Source organism: Rhagoletis pomonella, unplaced genomic scaffold (genome assembly GCF_013731165.1).
Source record: "Rhagoletis pomonella isolate Grant_MI unplaced genomic scaffold, Rhpom_1.0 Rhpom_scaffold_00659, whole genome shotgun sequence".
Lineage (NCBI taxonomy): Eukaryota > Metazoa > Arthropoda > Insecta > Diptera > Tephritidae > Rhagoletis > Rhagoletis pomonella.
This window is the reverse complement of record NW_023459213.1, coordinates 10,147-29,042: the sequence shown is the minus strand read 5'-3', so window position 1 is coordinate 29,042 and position 18,896 is coordinate 10,147. Positions and strand designations below refer to the sequence as shown.

The 18,896-nt window shown below is 36.4% G+C and overlaps 1 protein-coding gene across 1 annotated transcript; it reads right to left on the bottom strand.

Annotated features, from left to right (window-relative positions):
* Positions 1–6,374: 6,374 nt before the first annotated feature.
* Positions 6,375–10,836, bottom strand: LOC118751360 (aminopeptidase N-like). The gene is made up of 6 exons (XM_036486168.1): positions 10,274–10,836; positions 10,047–10,202; positions 9,498–9,972; positions 9,183–9,421; positions 6,759–7,995; positions 6,375–6,680 (listed from the first exon to the last, which is right to left on the bottom strand). The coding sequence occupies exons 1-6, from the start codon at positions 10,834–10,836 to the stop codon at positions 6,456–6,458; spliced, it is 2,895 nt and encodes a 964-aa protein (XP_036342061.1). The 3' UTR covers positions 6,375–6,455.
* Between the last annotated feature and the right edge of the window lie 8,060 nt (positions 10,837–18,896).

Below are 18,896 nucleotides of genomic sequence, written 5' to 3'. Positions count from 1 at the left end.
AATGACCAAGATCGGGTTATTATAAGCTATAATTCCCATATAAATGATTTTGCAGAAAAGAGGTTTTACTTTAAGACTTCTTTATTAAAATAGCTTAATACGAGCAATTTCGTGAGTGTGAATGTGCTCTATAAGTACGGTGACCACATTTATGGCAGCCGAATACGGGACAAAAAATAATATTTCCAAACTTTTCCACAAAAGCTAGAGAATTAGCCAAGATTTATTAGCCCCGAAACAGCATCTTTATTTCGCATATATTATTCGATCTGTTGTGAAAGCAACACATAAATATTCAGTTGTTACGTCACATACATACACATGTATTTGTAAAATATTTTTTCATAACTTTGTATTTTGTGCTCGGAATTTTCACCCCGACAAATTCGTTACAAACATTCCTAAACAAGGAAACATTATGAAAACGTCCGACTTCTTTTTGAAACACGAGCTGTATTGAACGCATAATTTTCGGACTCGAGTTTCGCACAATGCAGTGAATAGCATCCGGAACGAGCTGAATGGCAAAGCGCACCATTGAACTGTTCCACTTAACTTCCATCTTTGAGAACTTCTTTACCTTACAACATTCTTCTGGTAGCCTTCTCTCTGCACAAAATTTTAAATAAAACTGTCTCCACACCACTGCACATTGTACAGGTAATAGTACCGGAAAAGAAATAGCAAGCCGTGGTTATTGGTTTTGGGATCTATGTACGTACACAAAGTTTGAAATTCTAGAGTAAAATATAAAAAAATTACCATTTAATGACTAAAAGCAACGACAGACGGCAACGCTGATCCAAATTAACGGTGCAATTGATATGATCAAAATTGTACCTTGACAGACGGCAGTAATGCGGATTAACGAGCCGCGAGGTCGTAGGTTCGAATCCCACGGTCAGTAAAATATTCATTTAATTTTTTTATTGATTCAATTATAACTTGTATATTTTTTAAAGTTGTTTTTGACTTTTTTAGTAAAATTAAACTCTAAAAATTTAAAGTAACTAATAAAAAAATAAAAAATTTGAAATAAAATAAAACTAACGAAAAGAAAGCAAAGTAAAATTAAATTAAATCAAATAAAACTAAAAAAAATAAAACAAATAATAAACACAAAAAATTTGTTGGCAATCGCTCCAACCGAGGATCGGATCTGGGACCTGCAGAACTAATTAACTAACTAGCATGGACATCCATCTTGTCGTCGGTAATGCAGTGAACATACCATTTCAAATAAGTTCATGTTCAATTTGAATTGGATTCCTATCTGAGGGCCGGTTGTATTTAGAAGCTCCGCTTAAATACAACGACTGCTTTATCGATCACATGTTGTATACATGATGTCGAAAACATCGGTAATGATGTTTAACCGGAAAAGTAGTGATAACAAGACATTGAAAAACCGGCCCTAAATCCGTATGGTAACTGTGTTGCCATGCACTGCCTTGTCATGCTGCCTTTTCTCCCATGAGGACTAGCATGGTAAAAAATGTTGCCTTTTCATTGCCCAGTTTTTATTGATTGTGCTGAGAGGGCAATGAAAAGGTAACGTTTTTCAGTAGAAGCGAAAACAGCATTATATATAAAGGGAAAATATTTTATTTGAAGCAGCCATAATTAGAAATATACATATATGTATTTAGCAAAAACTAAAAAAATTTTTAAACAACATTTTTTTCCGATAACGCCGTATTGAATTCGCCATTTTGAATTTCAAAAATCGACATCAGAATTGAAATTATTGAAATCAAAAACCCTCCTTATATATAAGTTTTTGGTGAAAAATAAAAAATTATAAAATTTGGTCGCCAATTTATTACTAGATTCGAAATCAGCGACCTCGAAAACTCCCCATTTATGTATATCAGTTTGTCGTGAAAACGAAAAAATTATAAAAGTTGGTCGTCATATTGGGTCCGCTATTTTAAATGCCAAAATTCTTACATGATTAGAGTGGTGCAAACAATTTTTTTCCGAGATAGGGTTTGGGGCACCTTCAAAAATTTTTCCTCTTGCCAAACGAGGTGCTAGTACCAAACTTTACGTTTCTAAGTATAAATTTATAGGATGCTCATGATTCTCATATTTTATACTAGAAGTATTTTGTACGTATATTAATCAAACCATTAGTTAAGCAACCTAAAAACATATCTAAAAAAATATCAGAACCTTCAATTGTCACGGCAACCAGTTTCACAGCTATCCAGTAGCGCATTTCAAGGCCATTGAGCACCATATATTGGTTACAGTGGAAAATTTAAAGTTGTTATAGATATTATAAATATGGGGGATGACATTTTTTCCCCCACACAAAAATTGGACCATTCTAGGGATGATGTTTAGATGTACTTTGCACTTGCTTAGGAACAGTTCTGTAATACCTTATAGAGGGAAGGCCTTGACAAAATTATTTCTGGGTTGTTATTATGTAGACATACATATAGAGCAATAAATTTATTGTCTAAAGTTTCATTGCCCTGCAAAAAATGCGACTAATCCGGACGGGTATAAAAAGCGAATACTCAATTTTACAAAATAGAAATAAAAATTTGCGGTAGCTGCGATTCGACCCGGGTTTAATAGTTTTGTTTCTCTCTCCATCCCAACGCCGCACATAAAATTTCATTGAGTAGGTATGTAAATATCATTAAATCGTTAATAGTATCCGTTAGCGATAAGTCGGGGACTAATTGATCTCCAATTATACCCGTAAGGGATGAACCAATTATACCCGCATGAGACTAGTTGCGACTAATTCATGCCCAATTTTACCCGATTGAGAGTAGTCTCGGAAGAAGCTCTTTAGAGATTAGTCTCACAATTTTTTGCAGGGTGGTTTCTTTCCAGATACATATATACATATGTCGTGTGGCCATATATTTAATCCCTTTGACATAAAGAATTGTAATTTATGAATGAGACAAATTGCTTGCAGTAACTATTCGCGCTTACGTATGTATGCTATATACAGTAGGGTGACTCAAGGCATACGAAGAAAATATTTGATGCTTTTTTGTGAAATTCGATTGGCATATACTCCATTTTTTGAGGAAATAACGCAAATATAAAGTTTTATTACTTATTTATCGAATATTGAATTTATAGTTAAAAACTTGTACGGAAAATATTATACCAGAACGTGCATCGGACTTAATAAATGTTTTAACACCGGGGTAGATTTCTGTAAGAAGGCGATCTGAGAGCTGGTGGCTGATATTCACAGCACACTTGAGTTATAGAGGAAATATTTCTTTAACGCTTCCCGTGAACACGACGACTCGCACCCTCCATTCGATGATGATAAAATTGAAGTTCCACTTCTCGAAAATTACGAAATTCGAGTAGAAGAAGCGCTACTCAAAAATATCAAAACAGCCGGAGGCGTTGGTCTGTCAGCTGAGCGATGGCGATGAGCTGTAGAATATGGTAGGACTAAAGCATGCTTGCCGATTGGAACTAAGTGTACTCTGCCCAATTCACCAGAAAGGTGAACTTGCCATATGTGCCAATTACAAAAGGAGCAGTCTTCTAAGCATCAGTTAATAGGTCGAGAGAGGCTGAATCTCATCGTCTGTGAAGTGATTGGGACTCATAAGAACCAAATTTGAAGTTGTAAATTCCTTACACATCTTATTTAATTATCGCCATAAGGCCTGAATCTCTGCCTCAGCAATACTCCCACTGCATCAGAATTGGGAAGGACCTCTACGAGCCGTTTAATATACATAAAACAGTGAGAAGATTATAGAGCTGCAGTACTGAACCGTTCAGGTAGCACTTCCTTTAAAAACGTACAATCGCTAGAGTATAGCCATGACATCGATATTATCAGTCTCAAAAGGAGGGACGCTTATTTTTCTGCCTCGAACTAACAGTATAGGCGGGGTCTGTTGGTGAACTAGGACAAAGTGAATGAGTCAAATTGCGCGATGCACAGAGTGACTTCTATCGATGGCACTATCGATAGTATCGATGGCACTATCGATAGCATCGATGGTTTTTGACTATCGAAAACAGCGATGGTTTTGTAATCACTATCAATAGTTTTCACTCATACATACATTATTCAGTAACATACATATTTCAGAGCGCAGATGCTGCTTGGAGCCAAAAATCGTTGATAAACTTTTGTTCCTTAACAAAAATATCGACATATATTAGCAATTCTGATCTCAATTTCAATAAAAGTTGTTATATTTAATTTTTGGACTTTTTCAATCAAAACTATCGATAGTGTCGACATTTTCGATAGTATCAAAACTATCGATGGTTGTGACTATCGACTATCGATGACCACATTCTAATGTCGGATGTGACAGTGTCCAGAAATCAATTTATAATCTTACTGAAACCCAAAAATATTTTAGTTGATTTTCTATGTTTTTTGAGAAACATCTCATTGTGGAAGTGTGTGATTTTGTGTAAAATTTTAATAATGGATCACATTTATAGTGGTATTTTTTGCATCTACCCAACTAAACTAAACTTGCAGTATTTCTGATATTGTGACAATTGGTTTAGAAAAAAAAAAAAAAATGTAAGCTGCACATAGTTACTAAAGCGGCTGAAAGGGCTATGCATAACAAGGAAGGATGTATTTACTCCCTACATGTGTACATACACTTATACATATAATTGTATAAATTTTGCAGAGATTTGGCGAAACTGTACCTGCTGAGACACATTATAGGGCATAAAAGAAATCCATGTCGTAAGTAACCATTCACATTTCTAAGAATCGGCTTATATATGTGTTAAAATTGGTCACGTGTGGCAAATAACACAAATATTATTTCTTTAATAACTAGATTGGGATACTAGTTGTTATCAATATTTCCGATAAGGAATTATAAATTATTATTATTAGATATTATTGGCAAACGTGTCGATGTTGCATTAATTTCACAATCAGGTAAAAATCGCAAGCGAACTATGTAGCTGTAATAAAAATATCAGAAGATAATAAAGGGTAAGTCTTTATTACCTTTGCTACAGAGATAAGCCAATTTGTCGTTTTCGAGTGGCGGAATAGTAAAATTTTCAACTATCGCATAACGAAAATGTTTTATAAAATTACCCGGTGTACATATTTACTATTAATTATTATGTATTAACAGCGGCACATATAATTTTCTAGTAGGATTTTTCGGAACGTGCTACCAAAAGAATGCCGTTCAATAGGAAGATAAAAAAATTTAAATACAAAAAATATAGATTTTTCCACTTTAGCAGATATTTAAGTAGTGAAGTCTTGAAAGGAAATTATTTCAAAGTTCTTCTAGAATCTACCTGAGCAGATATGCATAGTGAAGTCCAAGTCTTTATAAAAGACACACACTTTATAATACTCAGCGATACTCAGAGGATAATGGGTATTGCGTCGAAAAGTTCTTTTGAACTCGTTTAAAACAGGGTAAGCAAGAGGGTAGAAACAGAGGGGGAAGGAACAGGACGATGACCGTGCTCACCACGAAGCTTCACACGCGAAAGCTCAACGGGAGTGTGGAAGAAATGCGAGCCGACGTGCTCCAGAGCAGCAGGTGTTAAGTTGATTCTACCGCCCCATCCTCCATGGACCTGTTGCACTAAGGGTCATCGATGATATTCAGTCTTACTTCAGTCGTATCTATTACGCAATGATCAGTTAGAACTCCCACCAGTAGTGAGAGATATAACTTGCTGAGTCTCAAGAGCTTCCTTGGCCGCCCCCGGTCTGCACGTGGCTGAATGGATTTAGTCACCTTACATGCCAAGGTCTTCGCTTACCGCACGCTAAGCCGATTTATCGCCCCTCTGTCCAGAAGTAGACCGCATAAGGTCAGAGGAGCACCCAGACTTCCTCTTACCGGGAACAATTCGTCAAGGGTTCCCTGCCTTGCCAGCTCATCGACCATGCAGTTATCCGAAATTTCGCTATGAGCCGAAACCCAAATGAGTTTAATAGCGTAATTACCCGATGCAGTCGATAAGAAAGTCAAACAATCGCTAACCGTTTCAAACGAACCAACAAGGACCTAAGAGCCTTGATAGCTGCTTGGCTGTCGGAATAGATTTTAACCTCTTTAAAATGTGTTACACTAGAGAACAACCAACCTGAAGCCTCCTCTTTTGCAGATACCTAAATATGTTTACAGAACCCACAGGTGGTTAAAGATCCTCTCGGACCCACAAGCGGCGTGCAGTGGCCTCTTCGAATCGGCAGTAACTCGAAGCTTTTTAGAATAAAGGTGTGCCCATAGCTCGAGGCGAACATAAAGCCCACCCCTCTTAGAGCTGAGAAGTTTGCGTAAAAGGGCAGGGACTTCATTCCATCGGCATTAAGTTACTTTGTAATAGTTTTTATGTTTTTTTTTTTGTTTTATTCTACTTCAATTTTGTTATATAAAATGTTCCACCAAAAATTTATCACATCACAATTGGTAAGAGCTAGAAGGCTTTAAGCTCAAGTTCTACAAGTAACGCGCCAATGCAACCGTCAGCGTGGTAAAGACGGTTAACAATGAAGCACTGAGTGTGGCACTGCCACTGCGCGTGAAGTTGTTCACCCACTGCATGATCGGATCACGATTTCTGGTCAACCATTCAAAGTTGGATCTAATGTTCGTATTGACGACAGTCTCCAAATTGGATTGCACCTTATCGCTATCCTTCACCTTATCCACCAAATCCAAATACTGTAGAAATTTTAAAAAAGTTGTATATAAAAATATTGATTTTGGTTCATAAAAGTTGCTATACAACGTCTTACTCACTTTTTGTCTTTGCTCTTCATTAACTACATAGCTGGACATGGCAACCACGGCTGTATTGAGTGGATTATCTCCACCGAAACCGGGATTCAAATTACTATATGCTTCCCAATTGTCGCTGAGGAAATCAATGCTTACCAGCAATCCGGTACTGCTGCTCGAGTACGCTGCACTGAGTAAAGTGATGCGCTCTTGAGTACGCCAATCGGCTGAAGTATCAATTGAGCTGTTTACGAATTTTCGCAATTGGGACTCCGACTGCGAGCAGCCCAATGAAGTGATGTGTGTGCGACGGAATGCCTGATTATTGGACTGCAATACCTGGTTAAAAACGAAATCGAATACTGTATCATCGGACTGACGTAGACCATTGCAATATATTTGCGATTGTAGATTTGGTTCGATTGCGATGCCGTCTTCAATGAGCGCCCTTAATTTGTTGTTCGTCTCCTCTAGACAACTTTCAATGCCTGACAAACAGGCGAGGTTAATGGCGATACTACGTATAGATTTCACCAGATGTTGCTCGCCAGTTGCATCATTCACACCCAACTTATCGAAGAGGTCTGATACTAAAGAGGCTACGAAACTTTGGAAATTTTTATAATCACTATCCCCATTCAGATATCTGTTTAATGTGTTGATCACCGAATAAGTCGTAGACCAAGGAGCAAATTGATCTTCATTAGGCAGATATTGTAGCAAATTGAAGAGTGTACTTTGGTCGAGACGTCCTGTTGAACTGAACTTATAGACATCATGAATAAGCTGACCGCGATTGCGTGGATGAAACCTATAAGGATTGGATTTGAGCGCATCAATAATTAGGTTCCAGTTACGTTCATCATAATTGATGCGATAGAAACCGGTGGACTGTTTATTCAGTAACAGCCAATCATCAGCGGCTAAATTGTTGTCGGTGATGTGAATTTCTTTTGTCTTCAACAAATAATGCGAGGCGGTAGTGTTACGGTGGTCTGGATTTGATTTGTGTGCATAATTAATTGGAATGTACCAAGTCTGGTTCGATGTTGTGGTGCTATTATCGTAGAAAGCTTCTTGTGTAATGGTGAATGAGTTATTTTCATAATGACGTGTAACGGTGAGAAGTGGGTAACTAGATTGTTGCGACCAACTTGAGAACATATTGGCCATTGTCGCTGGAAGCGGAACATTTTGTGCACCGGCTGCAATACTAAGAGCCTCGAAGAGCTGCCATTCATCAGCAGCACTGTATTGACTGTGGGAAAATGCAAAGCAGAAGTAATGAAAAAAGTCTTTGACATAAAAATTCAATTTGGTTTTAAAGAAAACTTTTAAAGCCAACTAAAATTGTGGTTTTACTAACCGGCAGCTCCAAGCTAACCCTATTCACCTAACATTCTTTGTAGTTCATTTCTCTTAAGCCTTTTTATAAGAAGTCATTTGTAGTCTTCCATATACATTAGACCGCACCCACTTACAGGAAAATAATATGCCGTGCACCTTCGAGTCTAAAGTAGTTTTGTAAGGCAACTTGGGGAATTCTTTTGCTGAACCTGGAGAGCCACTTTTTTAAATTTTTCGTTGAAACCTACGTACATTATTTAATATATATATATTTTTAAATAGTACTACTGGAATAATGGAAATAATTTCCTGGCAAAAGTTTAATGACTTTGGGAGAGTTTTAATTTACTGACATTAGGGTAGTACGTTAGGGTGATAAGAACTGAGATCAATGAATTTCGAAACATAAAAAAGTGTTTTCTCGAGAAAAAAGCATGGATATCATAATTTAAGATTACTCTACGTTTGCTAGCTATAAGCCCTTTTCTCGCTAGAGATTTCTTAAAGGAGATAGGCGGACTCGAATCCATTAAAATTTAGTAAAATCAGGGACCGTAACCGTTTTGATTTTTATAATAAAAATCATAATTTAATAATTATTTTGTGGATTTAATTATTATCGATCAGAAATAACCGTTTTTTGGACTTTTATTATTTTCGATCATTCTTTACCGTTATAATAGACATCGGGGTTTTATGAAGGATTTAAATCTTATGTGATCAAAAAAATGAAATCTGAAAACAGTTATAAAAAAAAGTTATAATATGATAGAAAGAAAGTCCAAGAATATCGATTATTTTTATCCGAAAAATTAAAATCATAGAATAACGGTTATTTTTAATCGAAAAAAATATCGGAAAATAACGATTAAAATGATCGCCAAGCTATTAATAAAAAATAAGGATTTTGCAATGATTTGAAAATAAAAATCCTTCATATTAATGATTATTTTCGTTCCCTGAATAAAATTCACTGATAGTATCTGATCCTAACCAATTTCTGCAGTGATAATACAAACCCAAAAGGAGCTAAATTATGTTAAAACCCAAAAACAATTTAACAAATCTTTGCATAGATTTCCCTGTGTATAAACTTACTTTTCAGTCAAATAAAGATTTAATCCTTGGCGGAATACTTCGTCGCCCAACGCACACTGCCACATATACAGCACCGAGCCGGCTTTCGAGTACGAAATAGAATCATAACGGCTGGAGATCTCAGATGGCGTTTGCACATAATGACTCATTGGATTCATTAGACCTGTACCATCGGCGGTAAGTGCACGTTGATAGTCATCGGTGAGGAACAACTGATAGATATCCCATTCAGGATAGGCCTAGTCGGTGTAAAGAAAACAAAATTGAAAATAAAAGCAGCCTTAAGCTAGTAAAATATCCCTTTCAAGCGCTTACCGCATCGGTTGCCTGCCAGGAGAACAAGGTGGCGAAGCCTTCCTTAAGCCAAAGGTACGTCCACCATTTAATGGCTACCAAATTACCGAACCACTGATGACAGTATTCGTGTGCGATGATTGTGGCAATATTTGTTTGTGTACTAGTTGTGGATGTGTTCTTATTATATATTATATATTCTTCGCGATATGTAACTAAACCCCAGTTTTCCATGGCACCAGCTGCAAAATCTGGCACGCCTACTTGATACATTTTTGGTAGTGCGAAATCCACATCATAGTATTCGATAAGTCGCTGCAGCAGCAACAAACCGGAAACCAAACCGAATTCCTGACCGCTTACAGTGCCTGGTCGTGTGTAGACACGTTGTGGGCGTGAATACAGTACACCTTCAGAATATTCAAAATCAGACACAATAAACGCTACCAAGTAAGTGGGCATATTAACCGTCTTCTGGAAGACAGAGTAGCCGGGTCTAAATGAGAAAAAAGGAACATGTCATTGCTTTACATATATTTATTTTTTTCAAAAGATAATAATGCACTCTACCTGCTCGCCTCCTCATCCAAAGGCATATTCGATATGGCATTATATGAGGGATCATGATTAATAACGATGGAGAATGTTGCACGCTTGGCTGGCTCGTCGTAGCAAGGGAAGGCATGGCGCGCATCGGTCGACTCGAATTGCGTCGTTGCTATATACCTGAAGGTACGGAATATACGAAATTCTGCATATAAAAAAATGCCTGCGATATAAAACCAGTGCGCACTCACCGTTCCGTGCCGTTGTCATCATCGTAGGTGGATAAGTAAAATCCACCGTTATCAGTACGCAATTCACCTTGATAGGCGATGGTCAGAAGCCAGCTGCTGCCTTTATTGAACGTTAACGATTGGTTCGTTGGCGTCAAACTGAGAAATTCTCGTTCCTCTTCATATGAGATATTTAACGCTTGAACTTGTCCTCCCGTTACCGAAGCGTTTGAAATAGTTGCCGTGAAATTACTTAGCTGACGCGCATGCAAAACTATTATTCTTGTATCTTCGTTAACGTTTATTTGAATTTTAACTGTACCATTGAATGCCGTTGTGCCATTGTGCACATTCGTAGTCACTTCGACGTCGTAGTGCACAGGTTCGGTTGTGTTCGGCAGCCGATAGTCCAGGACTGCACGCGCTGCACCGGAGGCAACAATTTTCCCATCTACGATGCGTGCGGAAGGATTCTCTCCAAAGAGCGGTGGAATGCCGTGTGTTGCCGCTTCACAGGATACAATGAAGGCCAATGAAGTGGCCAAAAGGACTGCAACACTCAGGTTCATTTTGTTGCGATACATTACGCGATCAGCTAAGCGGCCGCAACACAATTAACAAAATGTTCAGCTCCGAACGGAGGAATAGCCTTTTAAGATTGCTAAGTTAGAGCTGGAAATTGTTATCTTCGAGTCATAAGTTAATTTGTAAGTGTAGGTTTTTATGACCGTAGGGTTTGATTAGAAATGCTTCAGATGTCGATTGTTTCAAAGACGCTGCTACATACTTATTTGATTATATACGCGCATATCATAAATATGTACATACATATATAAACCCATCGTAAATTTGAAGTACATACATATAAATGGAATATGTTCGAGTGATCGACTGGACTCTTGAAAACACAATGTTTCACCATGTTAATAAACGTTTTGTGAAGATTATCTACACACATACATATATAGAGGAAGTCGCTGTGGCTTTATACATATAGATATATATATATATATATATTGAAACGATCTTAAAGTATATCTAAGAGTGGCGTGTAAGTTGATTGGTAAATATCTTATTTATTATTTTTCATTTATCTACTTATGTATATGTGACATACTTTTTAAATAAATATGACCCTCGAACTAGTTTTACTAAATGAGTTTTTATTTAAGTATATTCATACACATGTGTAAAATACATTATGATACTTGAGTGGATATTTAATTGGTCTACTTACACATACTTATGGGCAGTCGCTTGGCCTGTGTATGCATTATGATGCGCATATGTCCGACGAGAGCACCAGTGGTGATTCTAGACCACGAGCCATAGATCGGACAGCCCAGCGTACTCTCTTAGACTTTTCCAGATATGGCTTTGGCAGAGGAAAGGTATTATTAAACACGAGTATGGAAATGTTAAGAACCCAGGTCCCAGGATACCACTTCCCCAGAGAAGTAAGGAACAAGGTAGTTGCTTTCGAAAGGAAATTTGAAATATAGTTCTGCAGCAAAGCATACTGGAGTAATTTAATTATGTACATGTAGGCGTTATTCCCCACGAGTTGGCTTCCCTGACCAACATACATATAATGATGGTAGGTTAAAGTGCCATTAGCCTGGTCTAATGGGGTCTAACAGAACACCTTGATAGCAATTCCTAGTGAAATTTATAAACAAAGGCTACGCAGGTGATAATTAGGTCTCAATTGAGAAGTGTTAATGGTGAAACAATAAATTTTCATTGTAAGGATCTAAAGGACATGAGATTAAACGGTTTGGAAAGGGGTCTCGCCCATAGTTGAAGATTTGCGTTAATGTTTTTGACGAGCTATGGCTTTGCTCTTTGTATACAGAAACCTGTTCTTTTCCGATATCATACCTTAGAAGGACTTCGCTCAGCACCCTGTTTGGGAACAACAGAGTTGGAATATCAATTAATAATTATAACTACTTTGAGCCACAGAGTAACATTTTGCGATTTCTAAAGTTTATTGGAACTCAAACAGTAGGTAGTAAATTGTTCTAATTAGCATCACCAAATCAAATTAGATCCGCAGAACAAAGCGAAATGCTGGCTTACATGCCTACAAAGATGCCATGTCCATATGGACTTAATAAAGTGGCAAATGTTCAAGATGTGTTCCTTCCGAAATGATATGAGCTTGGTAGACTAAGCACAAGCAAAGAGTTTTGTTTCTGATTTTGAAAGTACACCCCTTTTACAGCCTTACGCTATTTTAAACATCTTTTTTGCAATCTAGTTGATTTCTACGCATGTAGTAGGGTATAAAAATGAAAATGTGGGAAAAACAACACCAATTTAAGTGGGGTGAGCTAACTTAATAATAATAATCCCAACGGTTTTTACCCTCCATTCCTGCCCATCCGCGCGAGGGGCGCAGTCCGCATGACGTACGGATCCAATATTTTCAATTTTTTGGGCTTAGTCACGATAGGCAGGAGTTTGTTAAGTGTCGAGATCTAAAACTGTTCAGCTAAAGAACTAAATTCATCAGCTGGTTTTATGTCATTATTACTACGTTTATACGTAAGTCACCTGCAAATAAAAATAATTTGCAAATACCTAGCTCACTGTTTATTTGACGGTGAAAAATTCTTTTTTTAATATTGCCTGCTTATAAAAAGGCAATAACATGACCATCGAAAAAGAAAACAAACTGAAGAATGGCGGCGTCTTGTGCTTATTTGCAAATAGTACCACTAATCGAAACTTATTTGCGTAATTTAGTTATTTGCAAATAAAAAAAATTAACTCAGGGTTTATACGACAAAGTTTACGATTTTGCAAATTGTTATTTGCAAACAATATATGCGCATAAACGTAGTATGTGTTAATGATTCTTTTATTGAGAGAGGATAGTATCGCTTTCTTAATGCTGAAAAGCAAATCATATATGTATATCAAATATGCTGGAAGGAGAGTCAAAATCCTGGCATAAACAAAGCAGTGGCTCGTGTAATTCAAAATTAGTTTTACCGGTTTTCAAAAATAGGGGATACAACTGCCTTGATACACGGGAGGGAACATTAAGGCTAACTTCACCCATAAGAAGCGGACTTGAAAGTGAGCCTGTCAGTAATTCAACCATAAAAGTTGTAGCAAGCATTTCCCTGCGACTGACAAGTGTAGGAAGATTAATAAATTTTAATCGACTCGTATAAGGCCGTATAAGGGTTATATTGAGAAACCCAACGGAAATTTCTTAAAGCAAAAATTAGAAATGGTTTTTGAATTTATTCTATCTTGTCTGAGTAAATTTGATACCTTGGATTCCAAAACACCGAACCGTATTCCAGAATCGGTCTAACTAATCTTGTAAATAGGGTTTTAGCTCAGCTAAGTTCAACGAATAGAAAAGTGGCTTCGTAGGTCGGAGCTCACAGTTCAAATACTTCCTATTTTATTGGTAATTAACGGCTAACTAGTTTTAATGAAATCACCGACCCTGGAGTTGTTTTTTACTCCGAACCTTTGTTTCACAGCCAATTAAATTACATCAGAGCCCGCGAAGTCATATCCTCTACTAGCCTTCAGTCGAAGGCTAGGTTGTGACTTTACTTACTAATGGGCTACTCTTATATGGGGACCACATTAAAAGACTTGAACGCGTTCGAAAGGCGTTTGTTTGTTCTGCTGTTAGATCTATAAATTTCGATTATCAATTTTCGTCTTGTAACGCTACTATTTACTAATTAATTTAGATTCTCTATATATTTTCAGAGGAGAAATTGCTATAATTCTACCAATGTAAGTCCTTATTGATTGTTTTTTGAGGCCAGTGTTAAAATTTCCTATTGGGTCATTGGTAGAGCTTTCCGGCCGGTATATTAAAAAGGCAAACTGTGTTTCCTCTTTCTCCTACGCGTTTCGGCGTACTTCACGCCTTCATCAGGGAGTCTGATTTATTGCAAAAAAAAAAACAAAACATAATACCCACAACAATTAGACATAGTTACATATGACTGGAAATTATACATACATATACATATACATATCTTTTTTATCACAATAGCACTTACATATTAAATTAGTGTAACTATTTACATTACAATAAACGCAAAACATTTAACTAAACACTTTTTCTTTTGTTATTCCATAATAATTACATAGGCTTACAAAAAAAATTTTCCACATATTAAACCAAACAACTATATCTCTATGTTCTACGACGCGCTGAATGCGAATCCGAGGTTCGAACGTCAGGTTCGTGGTCATTTAAAGGTTAGGTAGGAAAAAACTCATTGAATAATCCTGAAAATTCAAAACAATTATTTTTAATTTGACTTCTAAATAACGTTGGCCTGATCCCCATAAGTATTCGGATTCAGCGACAACAAAAACCTATGTATATAAATTCTTATCTTTGTTCAATATTCCATATTTGACGCCCAACTGACCCGAACCAGACATTACGGAGGTTGAGCGACCTCGGATAACGAGGTTTGCAGAAACGGTACTTTCGTTGAATTTTAATCCTTAGAATTAAAGTATTCGCAATCAAGCATGTTATAATTGCAATTAAAGTAATCGTTATCGTATATAATTTAAGGATTACAATTAAGCATCGTAAGTGAAATGTAATCGTTATCATAAAGTCCCCAGCTCTGCTTGCAAAATCCTACATAAGTGAGTTAACTAGAAACCTATAAGTCTATAATTCGCCTATTCATTCGCAAATAAGAGCTCGTGTTGCTATACGGTATGCACCTAGAAGAGATTTATTGCGTATCGCTTATCGGAGTTCGAGGCTTCATCGCGAAATCGATAACAAATAAATCTAAAACATTGATTCCAAGTAGATAAATATATAGCGCAAATCACAATTATACGTCGCCCAAATATTCAGAAGTTTTGTCTATAAATTTTGTTATTATTTAATCTTCTTTTAATTTTTTATGAAAACATAGTTTGTTCTTTCACAAAAACAGTATAAATGCAAGTGGCTCATTCCACGGTAATCGATACCGAATGAAACGAAAATAAACTAAAGAATATGACTGCATTATTTCCAGTAAGTAATAGTAAATAAATCTAACTTTCAAGACTGAAAGCCAAAATTCTGAAATTTATCTAAAAATCAGATATTTTTTTTACTTTACAAACCCATATGAGAGGTTAATGTTTTTCAAAATTTACAAGACTGATTTTCGTAGTCTATTACCTTTTTTGCATTGTTTAAACCGTCAGTGGAGAGACAAATTCGTTAGCATTGTAACGGCGTAATTTTCAAATTTTTCGGGCAAGTACTAAATATTTTATTATATATTGAAGAAAAGCATATTTTAATGTCACGCCCGTCACAAGATACACAAAATAGTTATTTTTTGAAGGAAAACACATCTTGGACAGTGTAAAAAAAGCTGACGAAAGTAACGCTATGACACAGGGAAATATGTGCGAATTGCTTTTAAGTATTTATATGCTTTTATTTTCGAAAAAAGAACCGATTATGTTGGTCACGCCCGTCACATGTCACACCCGTCACAATTTAAAGTTTGACAAACTTCAATAAATTCGGCTAGGGACTGCTACCGTTACTTATCAGCTAATCTGAAATGTGTCATATATCTGTTTGTGATCAGCGATGATAAAGCTAATCATAAAGATATGTTGCTCGAGCGATGGGAAAACTTAAGCTATGCTGTCACGGATAAAAATATATCATTACTTCGCTTGTCAGGGCAAAAAAAGTATCTGAAACGATTTTTTCAGGTAACGGCCTCGGTTTGACAGGTAATAGCCTCATACTATTTAAAAATAAGGTACTTTACAATTACTAAGACATACAATGGCGAAGAAGAGTCCGATCAAGGACTATCCCGCCTTTAGGTGGCAGAATCTTGTATGCGTTCGTAAAATCCGATTTTTTGAGAAATAACGTTAGCTTAGTTGTCTAATAATGTGTATTTATGCATTCATGCTCAACTTGTCACACCCGTCACAAAGTCAAGTCACACCCGTCACAGTTTAATTTGTAACATATAATCTATAATTTCCAATAGGGGCAAGCAACTTTGGCGTAAATGTTGAGAATGTTTATTTAACTATACAACGAACTATTTAAAACCATAAGCAGAAGACATAATTAGCAGAAAAACTGTGGTGCAAGTAAGGAGTAGTTAATTTGGTTTGCGTACTCTTCACACCCGTCACAGTGACTAAAATTCAGATAACTCGTTCGGATTAAATTGGTTTTGGAATTTTTATTCCAGGCATTGTGTATATCTCGGAAACCTATTACAAAATACTCGTTTTAAAGAATTTTGTATTACAGTTTAAGAATTAACCCTTAAAATGTGAGTTGAAATATCACACCCGTCACCGTGGAATTAGCCAAGTTTTAAACTATGCTTAAAGTAGCTAAGACTTCCGTTTATTTTTTACAAATCATTTTTTTTTGAAGGTAACTAAAAACATCATACTAAAAATCTTTCAAAGAAATCTAACCATAAAACTCGAAATTTTTACGAAATTTGGTTTCTTTTATTTGAATATTGCAAAAAGTATTTGTTAGAGTATAACATGTCAATATGTGGGTGGCATATAATTGTGATAAGCACTATAAATATTAGGGTTATGACTTTCTTTGAATTTTGCAAATGTTTATGTCATATGATACCCCTTGGTAGATAGCTTCGGGAAACATACTAATTTTTTGAAGACTTAAAAACATGTCGCGCACAAGGACATTTAGAAAAGGTAGATCAAAAAACTTTTACTGAAAATGTATACCTTTACCTTATCGACTATTTGGCTATATCCTTACCAGGCAAGACTAGATGCTTTTTGAATGCATGTCAGATAAAAGCAAAAGTTCAAAGCTATTGTTAAGACATACGTATGCCGTGAAAGCACGATAAAAATTATGTGTTTTTCGCTGAATTAAATTTAAGAAAAGTAGTAATTTTATCAGAAAATCACCTGATTTTTGGCGTATTTGCTAAGATACGCGTTAACCAGAATGTACCAAATTTTTTCTGGACTGACCCCTCAAAGCATCCTATGGCAAAATTTTTATGTTAAAAATTATGGAAATTTCGCAATAATTTGCAAACTATAGCTCAAAGAAAAAAACTTAATAAATGGAGTACACTACTGGCCATATTTTAGGTTCTGACAAATAAATCGTAATGATTGTGGAGACTATTGGTTGTATTAGAATTGGATTTTCATAAAATGCATCTTTATTGACCTGCGTTCGTACCTTAAACCTGTATGGTAAACTTTGTGACGCTATTTTCGTTACTTCTATTCCTTATGTGGGATTCTCAAGTGAAATAAAAACATCGAGCGATGTCGATTTTATTTGAGTTTATAAAAATAGAAATTCTGTAATGCGCGACACTTTTTTTTATATCCGAACAAAGTAATGTAATTTTTTGGCTTTTGAATCTAAATAATAAAAGTCATAACCCTAATACATATACATATGTATGTATTGATTACGTGAAAATAATAGTTAATACCCACATACAAGTGTACATAAAAAAGTTCATAAATATCTCAGGGACCTATTGACATACATCTGTAAATTACCTTCAATTTCCTTTCGTCATAATCACGTACGTGATTAAAAAGTGAGATTGCCATTGATTGGGGAAACCCTATAAACTTTGTATAGGACCCGAAAAAAGGTAGTTGATGTTAAGAAAAGTTGTGTGATGAATGTGACTTATGACAATATAACAAATTTCTTATGTACATGCATACATAAGTACATATTGAAAATAATAATAATTAAAATGCCGCATTGCTGTATACTTGGGTTTGTTGACTATGGACTCAAGATATGATGAAAAATGTATGCATTCCACTTGCACTTTTCATTCGCAGTTACGCACGTACTTGATAAAACTTAAATTGCAATGTTTATACCCTGCAGGCAAGAGTACCGGTACTTGCTATATGACTTACCGATAACAAAAACAAAACAATGGTCTTAGTTACGGTTCTTATGTACAAAACGAACGGCAACTTTAACATGAGATTGTCATAATAATTTTTTTAATCTCGCCATGGCGTCACACAGTGTAACCTGAATATATGGAAGGGGGGGGGGGGCATCCTACATAAATGGCTTTCAGAAGAATGCCGTGACTTGTCTCCGTCGCATTAAAACCCTGGAAGGCCTCGAAGTACGTTCAGATCATGTTGCCGTTAAGTTGGTTATTGTAGGCAACGGTTGAGTCGCCCCTCCCATCGTCTGGCACTGAGTTTTCGCCAGATAAGGCTAAGGCGTCAATCAATCCTACCCGTTCTTATAGACAACACTTGACCTTATAGTGACTACAAAGCTCGATTGAGGATAGTGAAATCGAGTTGGGTCTCCCAAATCGGGGAAAGGCAGTGCCTAATTCTCCTTCTAGCCCTTTGGAGGGAATTTCAGGAACGGCTCTGGGGTAACCTCTGTAGCCCTGGGTGCCTATTAAATGCTGGAACGGCCGCGAAGCCAGTCTTCAATGGGATAGGGGGGGTCTAACGGCATGGATCTTGTGGGGAAAGGCGACAAGCGGCCGCAAATAATAGCGCAGGGGGAGTCGCTGCGAGGGAACTACGGGCGGCTCTAACATCTAATCTCTAATATCTAACAGGCCACTGCCTTATAGGTAAAAACATAGAA